Source organism: Leptinotarsa decemlineata, unplaced genomic scaffold (assembly GCF_025532065.1).
Source record: "Leptinotarsa decemlineata unplaced genomic scaffold, Ldec_3_MD MMD2_P_RNA_scaffold_4, whole genome shotgun sequence".
Taxonomy (NCBI): Eukaryota; Metazoa; Arthropoda; class Insecta; order Coleoptera; family Chrysomelidae; genus Leptinotarsa; species Leptinotarsa decemlineata.
The window spans coordinates 6,073,339-6,095,587 of record NW_027412531.1 but is presented as its reverse complement, the minus strand read 5'-3'; the positions used below and the strand labels follow the sequence as shown (position 1 = coordinate 6,095,587).

At 37.9% G+C, this 22,249-nt stretch overlaps 2 protein-coding genes across 2 annotated transcripts in view; both read right to left on the bottom strand.

Annotated features, from left to right (window-relative positions):
- LOC111502662 (chromosome transmission fidelity protein 8 homolog) overlaps positions 1–188 on the bottom strand; it is a 29,258-nt gene extending 29,070 nt beyond the window's left edge. Inside the window, exon 1 of the mRNA XM_074186736.1 lies at positions 10–188. Within this exon, the coding sequence (XP_074042837.1) occupies positions 10–29 (20 nt within the window). The 5' untranslated portion in view covers positions 30–188. The remainder of the gene's footprint in view (positions 1–9) is intronic.
- Positions 189–14,281: 14,093 nt separating this feature from the next.
- LOC141487587 (uncharacterized) lies at positions 14,282–21,939 on the bottom strand. The gene is made up of 2 exons (XM_074186734.1): positions 21,445–21,939; positions 14,282–16,174 (listed from the first exon to the last, which is right to left on the bottom strand). Exons 1-2 carry the CDS (start codon positions 21,468–21,470, stop codon positions 14,506–14,508), a joined length of 1,695 nt encoding a protein of 564 aa, XP_074042835.1. The 5' UTR covers positions 21,471–21,939; the 3' UTR covers positions 14,282–14,505.
- Positions 21,940–22,249: the final 310 nt, after the last annotated feature.

Genomic DNA, 22,249 nt, shown 5'->3' with positions numbered 1-22,249 from the left:
TCTACTCACACTCTGATGATGATTGCCATTCTATACTCCTATTAAAATGTTAAAATCCAAAATATCAGCAAAACTAGTTATTAACAAAATGCAGAAAACAAAAAGGTTTTCATAAAATACAAAATTCAAATTCTTCTTCTTCTCCAATACCACAATCGTGTTGTTTACTAGGCTTATCGTGTAGGTTATTCTGGTTCTCTGCTCGGACTGTTCCTAACAGTCAGAAAATAGTCACCCAACTGTAAACTGAACATTTTATCGCGTTACCCTTTTCAGGACACAAAAGATTCATTGATTTTGGACGATTCGAAACAGTAGGTACAAACTGAAAACCAGAACAAACCTATTGAGATTGTAGAACTCATTTTTTGTGACAACAGTATCAACTGTTTTGGTAGGTTAATTATACTAATATCCATACTGTTCAGTATTTGTATTATTGTGTTCAATATTATTTGCTTATGAGTGTTTTACCTTGTGTATTGTAATATTTAGTTTGATATTGGTTGGTTGGTAGCCAGGCGGTTCGACGTGGGTGCTCTGTTCACTCACTCGAATTGACTGCCGTGTTTGTCGGTGGTTCAAGCCCCAGTCTGAACGATCGATTTTCACTTGCTATTGTCCAACCCGTGTCAGGAATCACACGTTAAAATGTAAGACCTCGTTAATCCGTAGCGCGTACAAGTTTCGACTTCTGAGGGTTGTCGTTCGTACGAGTGCGACAGCTGGTTAACGGAAAAACAAATTTTAAACAGATTTCAAACAGATATTTTTAAATAGATGTTCAGTCGTTGTAAGTGGATCAAAAACAATAATAAAAAACTTTTGTGACTGACATTGATGTTCAGTATTTTATTCTTCGAGACCAGATTGAACCTTGAGATTTCAAGAGGTATATAACATTAATTAGCCCTACGCCTTTACCGAATCAGCCTATTGAGAAATGTCAAAAAATTGAAGAAGTGAGGGATTAGTAAAAAACGGATACAGAAAGCGATTCCTACCAATATTGAAGGGGAACAAGACAGTATTTCTTCACGTGGCTCACAGTTGGAGAATAATAGCACCGGTACCGTATAGAAATAAACGCAAGTAAATTCACTCATTCACATTTTGATTGATATTATACATTGTTGGTATTTTATGTTTGTTGGATGAGCTTAGATGTAATTTGCGGAATATAATAATATTCTTACTTAGAGTTATAAACCGTCTTGAAGTCGAGTGTACTCGAGTGTACTTTTAGATGCTTATCGAAAATACTTGTTCGACGCTACAGTGATGCATTTTTATTTACAGACACGATTTGATTGATTACGGATGAAATACATTTTCACCCACTTCCCACGAACGTGTTTTATCAAAAAAGACGAAGAAATACCGTTGATATAGTTATTATTTCTCCAAAAGACGTCGACCTGCAAACAGACGAGAAAGATATTGACGATGATTGTACTCAGGAAGATGCAATTTTTCCCAATGATGTTCGAGGAGAAATTGAAGTGCAGTGGCGTGACAGCGACAGTGAAGAGATGGCTTAGACCGGAAAACTACTCTTGCCAGTAGAAACGTTGGTCCACGAGCCAAGAAGCAAAATCTGTCCATACCAAAATGAACCAAGAATAATATAGCTTCCCAAATTTCTGCTACCGCAGTTGTCGGTTGATTGGTCAAAACACCAACACTGACATACAAACTTAGCAAGTGAACTTTTGGCAATAGTTGACTTTTAACAATAGGTGGTTCCACTTATGTTTCGCTTGCGGTTACACAGTTAGTTTTATCAAGTACTTTTCTTCGGTACTCACATTTTGTCTTCAATCGAAGACCACCTGACCGGTACTGACGATGCCCAATTAAATTCACCTTACTAGTAGGTACATAAGGACATATTGTAAAATTTATTCAAGACTAGTAGATAAGGCAATATGTGAAATTAATTTTATATAGCTTATAATATTTCAATTATTGGATTAACCAGACTATTACATAAGGACACATTATAAAATTAATTTAAGACACTCAAGACGCAGGCGCAGGTACCTAGAACAGGTATCTATGGTATAAATAAGGATAGCTTTGTAAGTATGATTAGTTTGATATTCCTCTTGAAGATGATCACTTGGTGATCGAAACACGTGATGAAGTGTTAAAATAACGGTTTGGTGTTGGAAAAAAACCCCAGTGTAATATTCATTATTACTACACCAAAGGTTCCAAACAGTGCATCACAAATGCCCAATAGGCTGAAACAGCTGCCTACCGGTGGCTCTTAGATTGAAATCAATGTGGGAATGATCAGAATGGTACTTATCTATTTATCTTTCAATTTTCATGGAATTATTTCCCAGCGGCATGCCTGTATTAATATTTTTTGATTTCATATCTTTGTAGAAACATGTGGATTCTTTTTCCAACGGCATTCCAGGATATAATCCCAAATTTCAGCAACCGCAGTTGTCAGTTGATTGGTCAAACCACCAACACTGACATAAAAACTTGGCAAGTTGACTTGGGTGTCACACCAATTGGTGGTTCAAGTACTTTTCTTGGTCATTCACCTGCCCGGTACTGACGATGCCCAACAGGCTGAAACAGCTGTCTACCGGTGGATATTTAATTAGAATCAATATGGAATGAACAATATTAAAAAAATAAAAAAGTATTTCACATTGTACACTGTCAAAAAATTGTCACTCTCATGTTAAAATTTTTTTTCAAAATTAAAATCTTTAAAGAAAATATTCTCACACAGCACAGTTGTATAACTGTTATATCCGTTATAATGTTTTATATATATATATATATATATATATATATATATATATATATATATATATATTGTAATAAATTTGAAGCTGGCCCTGACCGTTGTCTCAGACACCAAACATATGACTCATCGCGAAAGGAATGCACTCGACAAGCCACCGCGAATAATCTAGATCAGTGCCGAAACCCCCTAGAGAGATCCGGAGCGTTCGTTGACGATATAAAAAGGCCGCTCTCCGTCCCGAGCGGCAGTCAGTCAGTCAGTCGGAGTCTGTATCTAGAAAGTGAATCGTGCGTTTAAAAGAAGAATTCTAACCGTGAAGATAAATTAAGCGTTAGTTGCTAAGTGTTGTATATAAATTAGTTGTAATAGTGAAATATTGTTAAAAATAAATTTGTTTAAGACAGTTAATTCATTAATTCGTTACAATTGATGATCAGAAGTGGATTTTTAAAATAAATTTGTGAACGATTGGTGGACAATCTTTGTATTACGGTGAAATTGACTATAAAACTTTCGCGCAGAGAGACTGGTGATTGTGTTTCGCGAAGTGTACCGGAGTACGGAAACATAAACTGATAGATCTTTCTCGCGAAAAATAGACTTGTGAAAATAAATAAGTGTTTCGGACTCGATTAAAATAAGTGGACATTTTCAGTTTTGTGGAAAATAGATAATAAGAGACAAAATGTGTTCGAGGAAAGTGCGCCTAGTGGACTTGAAAGTCGCTGAATTGAAGCAAGAATTGGAGGAGAGAGAGCTAGATTTTTCCGGAAAGAAATCAGTACTCCAAAAGAGACTATGGGATAGCTTGATTGAATCAGGAGAAGATCCGGAAGCATATTTATTCGAAGTTTCTGGGGGTGATTTGAGTTCAATAATGAGCAAACTCGATGAGAACACCAAAACGCTGAAAGATGAAATTCAACAAAATTCGGTAAGTCTGGAGGAGAAGCTTCTGGAAAATTCGAAGTGCCTGGAGGAGAAGCTTCTGGAAAATTCGAAGAGTTTGGAGGACAAGCTCCGAAAAAATTCGGTGAGTTTGAATAATGAACTTCAAACAAAATTCGAAATGCCTGGTGGAGAAGCTTCTGGAAAACTCAAAGAGTTTGGAAGACAAGCTTCTGGAAAATTCGAAAAGTTTGAAAGATAAATTTCTAGACAATTCGAATAGCTTGAAGGAAGAACTTCTAGAAAATGCAGAAGGCCTAAAAAAAACTTTGTAGCATGGCGAGCCTACTCGAAGAAAGGATCGAGACAGATATAGATGTTCAGGCAGAAATCAGCAAGATAAAGGAAAAAATTAACAAGTTGCGTAACCAAATCGTTAATTCTGTCTATCCCACGGAAACGGTTACCGAAAACTCAATTCCGGAACTGAAAGATATCAAAGGAAAGCTAGGAAAGCTCTCCATGAAGCCGCCCCAATTCGACGGAAAAACTCCCCGGAAAAATTACCGCCGACAATTTGAAGCTGCAGCCAGAGCAAATGGATGGAATGCAGAAGAAAAGGAGGTAGCATTAACACTGGCGTTGCGTAGAGAAGCAACGAATATTTTGCAAAACCTTACTGCCCAAGAACAGGAAGACTATGACCAACTCATAAAGCATCTTGAGCTACGGTATGGACAGGCACACCTAGAACACGTTTACCATTCACATCTGAAGGACCGTTGCCAGAAATCAGGAAAATCCTTACAGGAGTTTGAAGCCGACATAGCTCGATTGGTCCGTCTGGCATATCCTGCTACACTGGAAAATGTAATGGAGCGGTTAGCAGTTCAGGCATTCTTGGATGGACTTCGCGACCAAGAAACGAGGCAGGCCTTGACGCTAGCTCATCCCAAACATCTCGTGGATGCACTGGCAACCGTTTTGTGGCTCTGATATTGAGGCCACCATCAGAAAAGTAATGAAAGAAGTGTTGCCTGAGAGGAATCAAATAAGATGCTGGAACTGTGGAAAAATTTGACATGTGCGTAGCAAATGTCCAGCTTTCAAAGAATCGACACCAAATCAGGAAAACTAGAGGGGGTCGATGAGAAGGGGCAATCGTCGACCTGTATCCAGCAAGCCCCCGTAAAAAACGCATATGTTGCCGTTCACCAACGACAAGACAAAGGTGTTTTCGTAGACGGCCTCATCAACAACGAGCCTTGCACCATGCTGCTAGATACAGGTGCAACGAGAACCATTTTTGGCCAACCTTTGCCAAAACACCGGCAAGAATTGAACCGCCAAGCTGGAAGCTACACACCGTGACAGGGGTGCCAGCCACTGTACTTGGAGAACTACCAATTGAATTGGTGTTGGGCAGCACAAAATTGAAACATCGTGCATTGGTGGCGGACATCGAGGACGATGCGATCATTGAAATGAACATAATGAATTCCAGAGGGTTCGAGCTGAATTTTCAAGACGGCGTCCTACGTGTCGGCGGAGAAGAGCTGGTGCTTCATGGAAGAAACGAAGAGACTATCAGGGTCCTGCTGGCTGAAGACTTGTGCATACCTGAAAGGACTGAAACCATCCTGGAGGCTCGCTTGGATGGAAGTGCGAGCAGCAGTAGGGTGGTAATGTTCGAGCCCAAGATACACGATGAGAAAATTGGACGAGGAACCGCACTGGGGAAGAACCCTGTTGACTATTGATAAAGTTGTGCCGGTCAGGGTCAAGAATGTCAACTACTTTCCCGTGACCTTGAAGAAAGGAACAATGCTGGGGCACTGTTCGTCCATTTCCTCTGTGATACGGAGTGCACGCAGTTCGGTTAGAGAAGCCAACAACTTGTCTAAAGAGTTGAAGAAGTTGATTGACATTTCCTCGAAGGATATACCACCAATTCGCCGGCTCAGGATTGTGGCAGTTCACGGTTATGCCATTCGGGCTTTTTAATGCTCCAGCAACCTTCGAGAGATTGATGGAGACGGTTCTCAAGGGGCTCTCATGGAAGACGTGTCTAGTGTATCTCGACGATACAATCGTGGTCGGAAAATCGTTCGACGATCACTTAAAAAATCTGGAGGAGGTATTCATGCGTCTGAGGAGTTCTGGATTGGAACTTAGTTCCAAGAAATGCCATCTGTTCCAGAAAGAAGTCCGTTACCTTGGCCACGTTGTCTCTGGAAAAGGAGCTTCCTTGGTTTATGCACTTACTACCGCAGGTACGTGCAGGGGTTTGCTAACATCGCCAAACCATTGACCCGGCTCACGGAAGGGCAGATCCAGTTCCAGTGGTCTGAGGAATGCCAAGACTACTTCAGCAAGTGGGCAGAAGCCTATGCCCTGCCCAACCAGGAAGCCGTTACCGTCGCTGACGTCCTGGTAAAAGAATGGTTATGTCGATTCGGTGTCCCATTGGAGCTGTATTCGGACCAGGGCAGAAATTTTGAGTCAAACCTGTTCCAAGAAATATATAAGCTGTTGGACATTCGAAAGACCAGAACCACAGCCTTACATCCACAGTCCGATGGAATGGTGGAATGAATTAATAAGACCATAAACCGCCACTTGTCCCAGGTAGTCTTTGACCATCAAAGAGACTGGGACCAATACCTCAACCTGTTCCTGCTGGCTTATCGTTTGGCAGTGCAAGAGTCAACCGGCCAAACCCCTGCCAGTATTATAATCGGCCGAGAGCTGCTGCTTCCTTGCGACCTGAAATTTGGGACGCCGTCAGAATAAGACACTGCGAGAGAAGACTATGTCATCAAGCTTTCATCCGGAGTGCCAGCGATAGGATGAAGAAGGCCTATGACATCAATGCGAATGCTGGAGGATTCGAAATCGGTGACCTAGTTTGGCTGTACAATCTTAAGCGACGTCGTGGTTCATCACCGAAGTTGCGGAACTCGTAGGAGGGTCCGTACAAAATCATGAAAAAGATTTATAACCTCGTCTACCGAATCCATAAGCCACCTCTAGGAAAGCCTAGGGTCATCCATTTTAATAGATTGGCTCCTTATGCTGGAAATCACGATCAAATTCGCGTCCTCAGACCACCAGAGGATGGAATGGCGAATACTCGAACGGACAGAAGGTCGTACATTGGGTAACTCGAGAAGAGCCACGAGACCTTTTCAAAGTTCCAGTTGATTACGTTCTAGCTCACTGCGTGGCAGAGGATCTCTGATTGTCCAAGGGTATCGCTGTGATATTCAACAAAAAATTCGGTCAGCTCCAAACTCTATGAGAACAGAATCCAGAAGTCGGAGGAGTGCTACAGTTGAAGAAGGGTCAAAGAAACATCTTCTACTTGGTGACCAAAAAGCATTCTCGAGACAAACCGTCCTATGAAGATGTCTGGAGGAGTCTTATTAGACTGAAGGAGACGATGCTCGACCAGAATCTCGTTAATGTGGCAATCCCAAAATTAGCCTCTGAGCTCGACAGGCTGGACTGGAGAATTGTGAGAAGCATGTTGGAAACGATTTTCAGATCCAGCGGCATCCAGATTTTGGTGTGCAGTAACCATCCTCCACGACCGAGCATGAACACTGTGTAGTGTTATTTCCATCGAACTTCACAGTGCAGATATGGGGAGTCCTGCAGGTATCGACACACGCCAAGGACTAATTGTTACAAATAATGTAGAAACGTTTAACAAGAGTGAAACTGTGCGTTTCTCATAAGAATAACCGAATAACACAAACTCAAATGAAACTAATTTTTTTTCAATTCGCTGTTACTCGTCTCGAATTCATTTCAACAATTGTAGAAACTCATAAATCATGTTCCTTCAGTTTTTAGATAATCATCTCAAATTGTTACAGATAATGTAGATACGTTCAACAAGAGTGAAATTGATCATTTCTCACAAGATTTACAAAATTATTAACCGATTAACACAAACTTGAATAAAACAGAATTTCCCATTTTTTTTTCAAATCTCTGTTACTCGCCTCGAATTCAGTTCGAAAATTGTGGAAACTCATAAATATATCACGCATACCTCACATGTTTCACACGACTTCCTTAATTCTTCCCATAATTCCTTTAGTTTTGAGATATTCTTCACTATTTGTTACAAATAATTTATGTATCAATAATTTTTTTCATAAAATCAATAGTTTTTGGCGTACGAGCGCCACAAAGTACATTTTAATAGACGTCTTTAAAAAAAAACTCATTTCCACACCACCTTGAGGTAGAAGCGGCGCGTTTTTTTTATTGTGGTTTCCCTACAGGCCTAATCCACTTGTGATAAATTTTATTTTGAAATTTAGTGCAATCTCTTTCGCTTTGCTGTTCCTGATGGACCGGGTGTTACGACTTCGTCCTGAGCATCGATCGAAACATCTAGGACCGAAATTTCGTCCGCATCATCTGCGATGTAACTATCAGATTCATCACACGTCTCTTCATTTTAGATTTCATCGAAAGCTTTTTCAAAAAAAGTCGCCGTTTCTTCCTCTTCATCATAATCATATAATGGAATTGGCGAATTATTACAACTTCCACTACAATTTTTGCATATAACGGAGCATATAAACCAGCTTTTCTGCATCCACAGGCTTTTTGACATCCTTTTTTACACTTGCAGGAAATAAGTTTCAATAACGATTCTGGAGCGGGGGCTGGAGCATCGTAACAGGAATTAGCCCATTTTTGTTTCTATTCCATCCCCATTCTTCTGCATTTTTTAAATTTCCGTATCACTGCTGAACCTGGTGATAGGCTCGGAATGAATGTTGTCGTGCTGCTGCTTCTGTTGGTGGTAGTGATACAATATTAAATTTACTTTTATATGCTGATTTTGTGAAGCATACATATCTATATTCGTTTAAAGACATGTTTTTTTTTACTTTTCACGTCACTGTAACCGTATAATTGAAGGAGGAAACGTTCTCCTGCTTTAGCAATGATCTCTGGATCAACGTTCGGATTTTTGAATACCTCAATAACTTCGTTCAAATCAGGATTTTTTCGGAGTACATTAATGAATTTCATTTTTCCTTGATTAAAGAGTGCATATGTGGTATCACAGCCACTGAAGGCATGCAAAAATAAAATATGATCTGCAGCTGTTTTATCTATGATACTTTCAGTGGAATATATTTGCTGGGAAATATTTCCTTTTCCTGGTTTGAGAAAGTACAGGTTAGATCTCGTACATAGAGCTGTGAAAAAAATCAGAAGATCTATATCTTCGCCGACCACTATTACAGTATCGAATGCTGGTGAAACATTTATTGCGGTATTGATGATTAACGTATCCGCATCTTCCGTGAGTTACGTACCGAATAAGTACGTTCAACCAGCCGACTAGGTCTACGACCCGGCCAAGGAGCGCCGACGCTGCAGTATCAAATAGCCGGCATTCCAGGAAAAGCCAACATTATAATTTCTCACCATTTATATTGCATTATTAAAAATTCAGTCTTGATGTAACTTTTGTACGAACAACTTGTCCAAATAAAAATATTTCGTCTTTTTAAAAACGGTCTTCGTTCTTTAAAGTACGTAATTGGCGCAGTCGTGGTAGGATTCTCGAAAGCATCTATCGATTTAGATATCCTTGAGTTTCAACTCTTCATCGAGAAGAACCGGATAAGTCGTTTCGGTAACGAAAAAACTCTGTAGCTGAAAGTACCATCATCGGATCAACTACGGTTCCAGAGGCGGATCCCAGTACCCGAAATATCCAACACCAGACGATGGAAAGGAATTTTTCGTGAGTTACTCATTGTTCCCTTTTGTGATCCTATATGTCAAGCTCCTCAATTTTTCCTGAATCATTAGGTGATATCAGTGCAGAAATTGAGTTAGATTTAAGTCAATCACTAGAAGCTCTTAGTATAAATAATGATCAAACTAGACAATTAGGAAATATAGTCGATTCTATCATGGCAGTAACACCAGTTTTTGATTTGAAACTTTTGCAAATCATACCAGAGTTTGATGGTAACCCTTGCAGACTTTATCGATTTATTTCAACATGTACCGATATATTGAACACCTATTGGGACGCCACTCCCGCAAATAATAATTGTGCACAAAATAAACTTTTACTCAACAGTATTTTTTCCAAATTGACTGGACCGGCAGAAGAAATTTTTTCTATTAGCGGTAGTAACGATTGGAACACCATTAAAAATTTATTGATCACTCACTTTGGCGATCAGAGAAATGAAAGTAGTTTATTATCAGATTTAGGCTCTTTGAGACAAAATCCAAATGAAAATTCACTAAATTTTTTTTCAAGAGTTGTTTCTATGCTCAATCTTCTCCATAACTATGTTAATTTACACGAGGTAAACGAGCAAGTGAAAATAAGCAAAAAATTACTCTATGATTCACATGCATTGCATACATTATTTGTTGGTTTGAGAGAACCCCAAAGTTCAATGATCAGATCAATGAGACCGAATAATTTAGCTGAAGCACAACAATATATAATCGAAGATAACAACATTCGGTATTTACAAAAATCTCAATTCAATAATTTCACCCCTCAAAAGTTACCAACCACATCAAATCCCCAAAATTTCAATTTTGTTCAACAGTCTCAGAATTTTCAGCCAAACAGACCTCAAATGCAACAAAATATTCCTCGACAACTGCAACAGAATCAAAATTTTTCTAACCAACCTCAATTTCCTAGAGGACCAATTCAAATACAACCCCGTCAAAATGTGCCCCCAAAAAAATACTTCACCAACAGCCAAGTATTCGGAGCACCGCAAAATGTTTGGAAACCCAACAATGGGCCATCCACTTCCCAACCAACCCCGATGAGCATTGTCAGTACCCAGAATTTTTCGAAAAATAGACCTTCCTTTCAACAACCCATTCGAAATCACTTCCGGAATAATCCAAATCAGAGACGTAACTTCGTCTTCGAAGAACTTCATAATATTGAATACGATAAAGACTATGAAACATGTGATTTTCCACAGGGAGAGTTTTCAAACGAACAATACGTTGACGAAACTGAACAATTCTCCTATTATGACGAGACTGACAATCAAAATTTTCACGAAACGGGGCCAAACCCAAACGAAACATAATCGACCTCAATACCATATATGACAAAAAAGAATTACCTTACATTCAAATCGAAAATCCACCCATGAAACTTTTGATAGATACGGGAGCAACCAAATCTTTCCTGAATCCCGAAATTGCAAAAATGTATTACTCTGAAAATATTTTTAAAGAACCCTTCGTAGTTACATCAGTTTTTCAACAATCACAGCGTGATTATTGTGCTAGCATTCCATCTTTCGAAGAGTTCAACTCAGAGCAAAAATTGAAGTTTCATTTATTTAAATTTCATCAATATTTCGATGGATTGATCGGGTTAGATATACTTAAAGAAATGAATGCCAAAATCGATTTCTCAAATTCAATTTTATATACTCCAAATTCTCAACTCTACATTCAGTACTATGAGACCCAGAAAAAGCTATTATTTTTTGTCGAACTGGAACCAAACACAGGGACCAAAATAAAAATCCCTGTGAATCAATTATCAGGTGATATAATCGTACCCCCTACAAAAGTCAATGGATGTTTCATCAGAGAAACACTAACTAGAGCCAATAATGGATACGCTATGGTAGAGCTAGAAAATCCGAACGATCAAAATTGCGAAATTGAATTGTTTGAGCCACTTAATACATATTCATTTCCTGTTCAAAACTATGAACTTTACCATGCAGATATTGACCCCTTACAAACAGACGAACATGACATCCGACATCTCATTCGAACTGACCATATGAATAATGAGGAAAAATTGCACATTGTCAAATTATGCCAAAAATATTCAGATATTTTTCACCGTGAAGGAGAAAAGCTTACTTTCACAAATATAGTCAAACATCAAATAAAAACGAAAGATGAGCTTCCTGTATACACTAAATCTTACAGATATCCCTTTATCCATAAGGCAGAAGTTGCAAAACAGATAAATTCAATGCTAGATCAAAATATTATCCGACCTAGTAATTCGCCCTGGTCTTCACCTATTTGGGTAGTACCCAAAAAACCGGACGCCAGTGGGAAAAAGAAATGGAGGATTGTGGTGGACTACCGGAAAGTCAATGAGAAAACCATTGAAGACCGGTATCCGCTGCCAAATATAAGCGATGTATTGGATAAACTGGGCAGGTGCCAGTATTTCTCTACATTAGATTTGGCAAGTGGTTTCCATCAAATAGAGATGGCCCCGGAAGATATTCAAAAAACAGCCTTCAATGTCGAGAATGGCCATTACGAGTACCTGAGGGTACCGTTCGGGTTGCGAAACGCCCCAGCAACCCTTAGTAGGGTGATGGACGACGTTTTGAAAGGTCTCCAGAATGATATATGTTTAGTGTACATGGATGATATTATTGTATACTCAACATCCTTACAAGAACATATAATCAACCTGAAAAAAGTTTTTCAGAGGCTACGCGAAACAAACTTGAAAATTCAAGTTGACAAATCAGAATTTCTCAAGAAAGAAGTTTCTTTTCTCGGGCACATTGTAACATCAGAAGGTGTTAAACCAAATCCGGATAAAATCAAAGCTATTTTGCAATATCCCATCCCAACAACTACGAAACAAATAAAATCATTTCTTGGACTTTTGGGATACTACCGTAAATTTATAAAAGACTTTGCCAAAATTACAAGACCATTTACACTTTGTCTGAAAAAAGGCGCCACAATCAAGCATGATGAAAATTTCATCAAAGCTTTCAACCATTGCAAAACTCTTCTGACAAATGACCCAATATTACAGTACCCAGACTTTGACAAGCCTTTTAACCTTACTACAGACGCCTCAAATTCGGCAATTGGTGCTATTTTATCACAGGGCCCTATTGGTTCTGACCGTCCAATACCCCCACCATTGGAATTGACTCGATTCTTTCGAAAATGTTCGAATGTAAAAATCAAATATAACAATGATCGTCAACAGAAATTTAATACAGTTCTCTGTGGTCACTTGTGCTTACAGTTTCTCTCTGAATAATTTTCCAAATAAAAAATGGATACAACGCCAAAACTGGATCGGGAGGCTATCAAGGGAATGGGGTTTTCACTTAGAATGTTTTCAAAATATGGTACCTTGGAAAAAATGGATGAAGTGATGCTTGCAAATATGCCCAAGGAAGTGATACTTGCATGTGTTGCACATGAGATTGCATATGTTTGGGAAAAGTTACCCAAACATCTACAAGATGACATCGATTTAATGAAACATAGATATTGTTATGAACACCACCCCGATGAAAATTTAGATTCAGATGTTAATGATGGTCCTATACCTCGAAAATCGATGTGTTGTATTTGTAATATAGAGGATGTGAATATCGGTATCAATGAAAATGATACTTATTACAATACAACACCTTCCAAAAAGTGTAAATTGTCTCAAATGTGCTGTTGCTGTGTACAACAATGAATTGAAATGTGTTTCAAAATATTCATCAGTCATGTCACGAAAGTTCGAGCTACAAGCTGTCGGGACAAGTGTCTTAAGTGCGGATTTTTTTCCACCAATTGAATTGGATAGGAACAGCCGTTATGGATTAGGACTTTTGGGATTCTATGGATGCAATACAATCAATAAAATAACTGAAGCTAATAATTTAGTGAGTTTCAGAATCAGTAATGACAAGTCATCGATACTCCAAAAGTTTACAATTGAAATTCCATGTGGTGCTTATGAAATAGAAGAGATCAATGCCGTCATACAAAAACACATCATGTTCAGATTATTTCATGATAAAAAACCAATTGATATCGTTGCAGATGATATTTTCTATCTACACGCCAATAATAATACATTCAAATGTGAAATGTGATCCAAATATGAAATTGATCTGACACATCCAAATTCTATAGCAGAAATGATGGGATTCGCTCATGACATATTTCCACCATATCAGATACATGAATCCTCATTACCAATAAACATCACAACTGTGAGACTTATCCGCTTAGATTGCAATATAATATCTGGTTCATATATAAATGGTGAAGAATCCCACATTCTTTTCTCATTCGATATTGATGTCGAACCTGGATACAATCTTACTAAAGAACCACACATTATTATAAATATGCCTGTCAGTCCAGAAGGTTGTCAATTGATTCACAACATTACAGAGCGTATTTTGGATGAAAAAAATAACCTTATCGATTTTGGAAGTGAAGAAGAGATTTTCATTATTTTGGAATTGAAGAAAATCGAATAACTATTGTTATGGGTTTCATTTACAATAGACAAAATCGTATTGAACAATCCCAAACCAAAACGAGCTGCACTATCAAAAAGAAAAGTGTACATAAAAAGAAGCTCATTCCACAAGTGTATGCTAAACAGTTAGCACATAACGCTCTCTCATAAGTTTACATAAGCACACATATAAGCCCTACGGATCACCGCTATTCAGGAATTCGGATGAAATTAGAATTGAAATCAATAATCAAGATGTTATACTAGATATTGCCGAGAGCTTCATTTACATAGAAGGTAAATTCACCCCGAAAGATGTAGCGAAATATAACTTTCGGATGTCAAAGTCCCTTTTTAAAAATTAATTTTATTAACAAAAATTGATGTTAACAGTATGAGAGCATAATTATAACTGAATTACAAAAGTATTCTTCCCATGAAGATAAGAATGCTTGCACATCAGTTTCCCAGAATCGCGAGATTCTGCTTCAGCATGGTCAGCGGTTCACATGGGAACGGGCGATATAATTCCTCCCCCCGAAGATTCAACGTAGGAGGGTCAGCGAGGAAGTTGAACCCTAGACATCTCGATATCTTGACTTGGTTTGGATGGTCCATTGGTTTTGCACCCTCTGAAGCCAATCTTCTTGTGCAGTAGGTACAAACAGATTGATACTAGGACCAAGTAGATAAACATCGTCCAAAAACTTGGGATATGTGCTACGTCTTTGAAAGATATAATCGGTTCGTTTTCCATTATTGCAGTTTTTATTGAATGAAGTTCGTCCAGGTTCAGGTCATCAAGTTGGATCCCTATTGATTTGGGTGGCTCTGGCTTCCCTTCTTCCAAGTCTGGTAAGATGATTGGTTCACTATTGGTAACTTGGTGATCGTTGGTTATGATTTGGTTGCCACAGGATAACTGGCATCCAATTGGAATGTCGAATAGATAACTTCCAGGTAGTAGGTTCTCGATTTCGTTCTGGTTCTGGCACTTGAGTTTGGTAGTTTGTTGAGCCGGTAGGAGGACAACCCATTTGTTGGAGTTGTCTAGTTGTCTAATGGCTGGTCTCGATAAATGTATGACAGTCTGCTTACAAGTGGAGGTGTTCTGGACATTGAGTAGCTGGATTTCGCATGGATTGTCTTCTGTCAGCTCTCTGATGTTGGTGGATGGGCAGATATAGGTTCGATGGGAGATCTCCAAACAAGGATCGCTCAAGAATGCATACAATTTTTCGTTTTTTGTCAAATATTTGTTTTGAGGTATAACAGCCTTAAACTGACCCTTAGTTAATATCGGAATAGAAAATAGGTGATAGTAATCGAAATTTGATGGATGGGTAATTGGAATATGCAAGATATAGGTTATTCTGAAATTTGATATATAGCTTTTGAGGCTAATAATTTTTTCATAAAGCAAAGTATTCTCGAAACTTATTTCAATTGGTAGTTGGTCTTTCTCAACAATTTTATTCAATTTTTGCAGTTCTTTGAACAAATCTTTTGTTTTTATAATACTAGGATGAAGAATGTTCAGTCTAGAAAATTGTATTGAGTTTTCAACATCTTGCAAAATTGAATTTATGATTTCAAATGTATTGATTATCTGATTCAAGATGTCTTTAATAAACATAGAGTTTTCTTTATACGTTTGATTTTCAACAATTTTTGCTAATTGATTAATTTTTGATTCCAAAAGCCTTTCGTTATGTTTCACTTGCTGAACTGTACTATTGAACTGATCAATTAATGAGATTGAGAGTGAGTTTTGCTTTTTGATATTCGTTACTAGATTATTTTGATTATCTTGTAATTCTTTGATCAGGCGGTCATATTTTTCACCATCGTTGGAATCTAAATTTCCTGTGATCGACTTGAAAATGGATCCAATTCCGTTTATAAGACCGCGCTTTGTTCTAAGTGGATGTGGTAAAATATTGTTGAGTCTATCAGTCACCTCCTTTTCCGAAAATTCTAATATTTTTAAATAGTTAGATGTGTCCCATGAGTAGTCTTTGTGACTGCCTACAAGTGTCCTTACATTTTTTGAATGGAATTTCAGTTTATTTACCTCCATGATTATTGGATTTAAATCATAATAATGAATAAGTGAATATGCGTGCGTTTCGACTTTGGCTGTTCCAAGTTTGAGAGGAATAAGTCCTGGATTGTTCTTTAGGTTTTGTTTAGATATATTTTCCTGGAGTCCGAGAGTTCCAGATAATCTGAAAAATTAATCAATTTTTAATGGGAGATGGGTATTTTTTGAGGGGACGTTTTAAATTGTCCATGTGAATTTTTTGTTGGTTTTCTGTAGAAACTGTTTTCATTGTATGATCGACCGTTTTGATTTGAGTTGGTTTTTGAAATTTATTTGCATCCTTCTGCCTAATATGTTTTTTCACGTAAACTTTTTGTTTAGTTTTGAATACAATGGGATCATCGCGTTTTTTATTTTCTCGTTCTACTATCTTTTCCTTTTGCTTTATTAGATCCGAGTTTATTTTGGAATAGAGGAGTTTCGATCGTTCCTTGTGATCATTGGTGTAATCATTTAGTAATTTCCGATCAATATCAATATTGAAAGGATCATTGGTTGAAATGTGACCACTTATGATGTCAATTGGCTTGAGTTTTGTGACCGAATCTATAGAGTGGTTGTATGCCAAAATTGCGTACAACATTTTCATTTTTGGAGGGGTTTTCAAAAATCCTCTAGTGTTGAGTAGACGAATGTGTTCTAGAATGGTAGAATGGAACCGTTCTATCATTCCATTGGATTGAGGATGGTGTGGTGATGTGAAATGAACTTCGACTTTGTGTAAAGCCAGGAGTTCCGAAATGAGGAAGTTATTGAATTCGGTACCGTTGTCAACGATAATTCGTTTGGGGATACCATGATGAGAAAAAAATTGAATGAGGTTGTCGGCTATTTCCGTACCTGTCAAGGAGTTGACTAGGTATGCCTGTGCGTATTTTGAAAAACTGTCTATGATTGTGAGAAATTTTCTACTTTCGATAGTGAATGTATCCATATGTACGATTTCGAAAGGTTTGGTTGCTGTAGGGGTGATGTTGAGCTTCATTTTGATGGGGTTTCGCTCATATTTGCTTTGTTGGCAAATAAGGCATTGATTAATATATGTTTGAATGGTTTCTTTTATGTTCGGCCAGTAATGTTTTTCCTTAATTCTTGCGAAAGTTTCGTCAACACCGCGGTGGTTTGACTTACCTTCATGGTGGTTTTTGATAATTTCTTGAACGTCTTCTTTTTTTGTAACGTCCAGAAGCTTTTTGGTACACCTTTTGAATTTTATAGAGGGACACTTGAAATATTTTTGAATTGTTGCCGAAAATGGTTCATAAAGTTCGGGGTTTTCAAAATAGACATGGTACTGCACTCCTGGGGCGACATATTCTTTGATAAAATTCAAAATATCGTTTTCTGTATTATTTTGCGATATTTGTACATGAATTCTCATCTTTTTCTCGAACAGAATGGTAGTTTTAGGTTTGGCCGGAGAATGGAGAACTGAGCTTATAATCAACTGATTGAGCCCTAGGTTCACGGCACACTGCGCTATTGGAATTGTTACAACAGGGTTCTGTTCAGCATTTGAGTGAATGGTGTCATCTTCTATTTGTTCGATATTAGGTTGCAATGGTGAAGAAATGTCATTTCTTCCATTACCTGTGGAAGGTAATTCATTGTCTTCGTGTATTCTGAGTTCTGGTAGGGGTTCATCTCCTGTACGTTCGGTATCAGGTTGAACTTGTAAAGAAAGATTGTCATTTTCTGTGTGACTTTTCGGAGGTAACTCGTTGTCCGTATTATTTACATGCATTTCGTTAGGAGGAATCATGATGGGGGAATATTCAGTGTCCAGATTGGGTTCTCCAATAATCAAAATATCGGAAGAGGGTTGATAATCCGGGGTTTCAAGGCAACGACTTACTGGGTTTCCTTGACCACTGAAAGTGACACCTTGATTTGTTAGACGTTGTGATTCGTCTAGTATGTCATCCAATTCCTCCCAAAAGGTTTTGGTGTCCTTAGTGTGGATTTCGACACGGGATAAAGCATCGGCGTTGGTGTTTAACTTGCCTTTTTTGTAGATTATGGTATAATCGTATTCCTCTAGTTTGATCCGCCATCTCAGCAATTTTGAGTTGGGGTCCTTCAGAGAGAATAACCACTGAAGGGGTTTGTGGTCAGTGACTATATTGAACTTTCGTCCAAAGAGATATGGGCGGAAGTATTTGGTAGCCCATACGATCGCGAGAAGCTCTTTCTCAATGACTGAGTAATTTTGCTCAGAGTCATTCAGGGTCCGAGATGCGTATGCAACTGGAAGGTCTTGGCCTATAGGGCCTTGAGAAAGGACAGCTCCTAGGGCGAATTTACTTGCGTCCGAGGTGAGATTAAAATGTTTAGAAAAGTCGGGGTACTGCAAAATCGGATCATTGATTAACAGGTTTTTGCAGGTATTGAAACATTCCAAAAACTCTGCATTATGTTCAATTTTTGCGCCTTTCTTCAGGCATTTGGTTAATGGTTTCGTTAGTCTAGCAAAATTATTGATAAAGCGTCGATAGTAACCTAACAAACCCAAGAATCCTTTGATCTGTTTGGTGGTTTTTGGGACGGGGAAATTTTTGATGGCTGTGATTTTATCTGGATTCGGCTTGACACCTTCGGGAGTCACGACGTGTCCCAGATAGGCTACTTCCTTTCGTAGGAATTCCGATTTATCCAGCTGAATTTTGAAGTTTGAGCTTCTCAGCCTGTTGAAGACAGATTTAAGGCTCTCAAGGTGTTCTTGGAGGGAAGTCGAGAAGATAATAATATCGTCGAGGTATACCAAGCACTTTTCGTTCTGGATACCACGAAGGATATTATCCATTACGCGCTGAAAGGTAGCTGGCGCGTTTTTCAAACCAAATGGCATTCTCAGGTACTCATAATGGCCATGTTCCGTATTGAAAGCTGTTTTTTCAATATCGTCCTCTTCCATTTCAATTTGATGGAAGCCACTGGCCAGGTCGAGTGTTGTGAAATACTGGCATTTTCCCAGTTTGTCCAGAAGATCTGTGATGTTAGGTAAAGGGTATTTGTCATCTATCGTTTTCTCATTGAGCTTGCGATAGTCAACAACAACCCTCCATTTTTGCTTCCCAGAAGCATCGACCTTTTTGGGTACCACCCAAATAGGCGATGACCAAGGAGAATTGCTTGGCCGAATAATTTTCTGGTCGAGCATTTTTTTGATCTGATTTTCGACTTCTTGCTTGTGTATGAATGGGTACCGGTATGATTTTGTATACACCGGTATTTCATCAGATGTTCTAATTTGGTGCTTTACACGGCTCGTAAAAGTCAGCGGGGTATTTTCATAATAAAATATGTCAGAGAATTCTTTGCACAGCGAAAGTATCTTAGATCTTTCCTCGTCATTCAAATGGTCACATCGAATTTTTGAAAAATCTAAATTTTGCTTAGGGGAATCATCAAAATTATGAAAATCGATTTTTTGAATTTCGTTCTTATCAAATTTTTCAACAGCGATTGGTTCTGAAAAATTCAGGGTTACTGGTTTGGTGGTGTTGTTCAAAATTGTAGTGAGAGCTCTACCTTTATTTGCAACAGTAAGACACTCTGGCAATTCACAATTATGGAAGCGTTGGTGAGGTATTATTATTTCACCATTCTGAATTGATGTTTTGACCTGTATCACTTGCTCAGATCTTGGAGCAATCGTAATTAAATTGAGATCGCTTTTTGTTTTTTGAAACTTCAGTTTTATTTTCGCATAAGGAGTGATAAGATAGCCATTACCAAAATCTAGGTTAGCTTGTAAAAGTTTTAAATTGTCAAGGCCAATTAATCCTTTGAAAATGTCATGAAATTTGAAAAGGAAAAATTTTAAATGTTTTTGTTGTGGCAAATTGAATAATTTTGAAGCGGGCATAGATGCGCTATATTTATGAGCTGATTTTTGGAAAACTGTGGAAACAATAAACGGGTCGTATTTAATTAGATTTGGAAACAGTTTTTGAGCAATTTCTGGATCTATAAAAGATTTCGTGGAGCCTGAATCAATGAGAAATTTTGCGTCATATTCCGGAAATGTTATATATGATAATTCGCTAGAACTAGAATTATTGAAAGAAATGATTTGCGGAACTAGGTTTGATTGTTCGTGGTTGGCATTTCCTGAAAATTTACCTCGGAATTGTCAAAGTTACTTTCCTGATTTTCATTTTCGCAGTATAGAAATTCGTCATAATGTTCGTTATAATCTTCTTCAGCGTAATATTCGTGTTCGCTATAATTTGGTTCATTTTGAGTGTCACTAACTACCGTATTAAATAATTCCTCTGATATAAAATTTCTTTGGGGTTGGTTTTGAAATGAGTTTGAGGGACCTGATCGATAATTAGGGGCGTTTCTTGACGAAACACTCATTGGTACTGGTTTATTTGTTTGATATGTATTTCTGGTGGATACACTCATGGGTGTAGGTTTTGTGAAGTTCTGATTCTGATTGGGCCTGAAAACATTTCTGTTTTGAAATGGTTGTCTAAAAACTTGCGCGTTGGTAAAGAATTTTTGGGGTTGGCTTGGTGCTCGAGGCTGAATTGGTATTGGTTGTGAAGGAAATTGATTTTGCTGTCTGAAAAAGTTATTTGGTGTACTATAATTATTGGCAGGAGAAGAATTTGGCTGTCTGATCTGAATTGGTGTTCTAGAAGGTTGAAAGTTTGGTCTAAATGTATTCTTATTTGAGAAATTTTGGAAGTAATGTACATTGTCTTCCTGTAAAACAAACTGCAATGCTTCACTGAGAGATTTGGGTTGCATACAACGTATTGTAGTACCCAAGGGTTCCTTGAGCCCAGAAAGAAAGGTTTTCAATGCCAAATTGCTATATAAATCTCTTTTACACCTTTTAGATTCTTGTGTGATTTCGTGAACGTCGATATAATTGCACAATAGGTTCAATATATTTAAACACCTATCATAGAACTGTTGAGGCTTTTCATTAGGGGATTGCCTAAGCATAACCATGTCTCTGTTTAGGCAAGTTTCATCCCTTTGATCGGCAAAGTTTCTGGTTAATGTATCTTTGAGTTCTCTCCAATTTGAAACATTCTGTATATTGGCTACTACTTTAGCATTACCTGATAATTTTGAAATGAGACAGTTCAGCAAATAAACATTTTGAAAGCTTGTCGGCTCAGCCACATTATAAAAAGTATTAATTATTGAATCACAAACTGCTAGATATCTATTTAAATCATTAGGGTTGCCGTCGAATTCAGGCACACACCTAAGGTATTCTGAGTTGAATTGATTAGCCATTATTATATTTGAACTACTAGAAGAATTAGGCAAAGAAACTGAAGAGTCAGTTGAAGGGTTTTCGTTATTCAAATTTAACTTTCCAAGAATTTGAGATAAGTTATCAATAGACATTTAAAAATTACGACTTACATTAAAATTGTAAGAACTTTGAGCATCCTTTATAAGGTAGACGACTGGTTCCTCGATTTTTGATTTCCAGAAAGACTTCCTTGCGAGACTGGACGATTCTGTTCCACTCCCCGATGATCTGCCTGTTGAGGGTAGCTAAAGGTCCACGATGGATTGGGTTTCTTGAGGTTTGAAGAGCCAATCCTTCACAAACACCTCCACAAGACAAAACAACAAGTTCGATACCCGATAAATCGTTGAAACGAAAACTGCACGTTCGATACGTTCAATTTCGAGTATCCTACCGACTGCGCCAAATATAACTTTCGGATGTCAAAGTCCCTTTTTAAAAATTAATTTTATTAACAAAAATTGATGTTAACAGTATGAGAGCATAATTATAACTGAATTACAAAAGTATTCTTCCCATGAAGATAAGAATGCTTGCACATCAGTTTCCCAGAATCGCGAGATTCTGCTTCAGCATGGTCAGCGGTTCACATGGGAACGGGCGATATAATTAGCGAAAACATGCTATCTCTCGAATAATGCAATTGCATTTCTCTTTGATGAAATTCGTTACGAAATGGGTAGTGAACAAGTAGCTGTTGTTAGAAAACCTGAGATAACATCTACAATGAAAACCATGATATCATTTGGACAATCACATGCTAACATATTATTGACATCTGGCTGGGGACTTTCACAATTGAAAGAAGATATCTTGGATACAAATAGTCATGTTTTTAGTGGAAAACTACCACTGAAGATTTCAACAAAAGTATCTTGAATGCTAAACAGGAATTGATTTTGATTATCGCCCGAT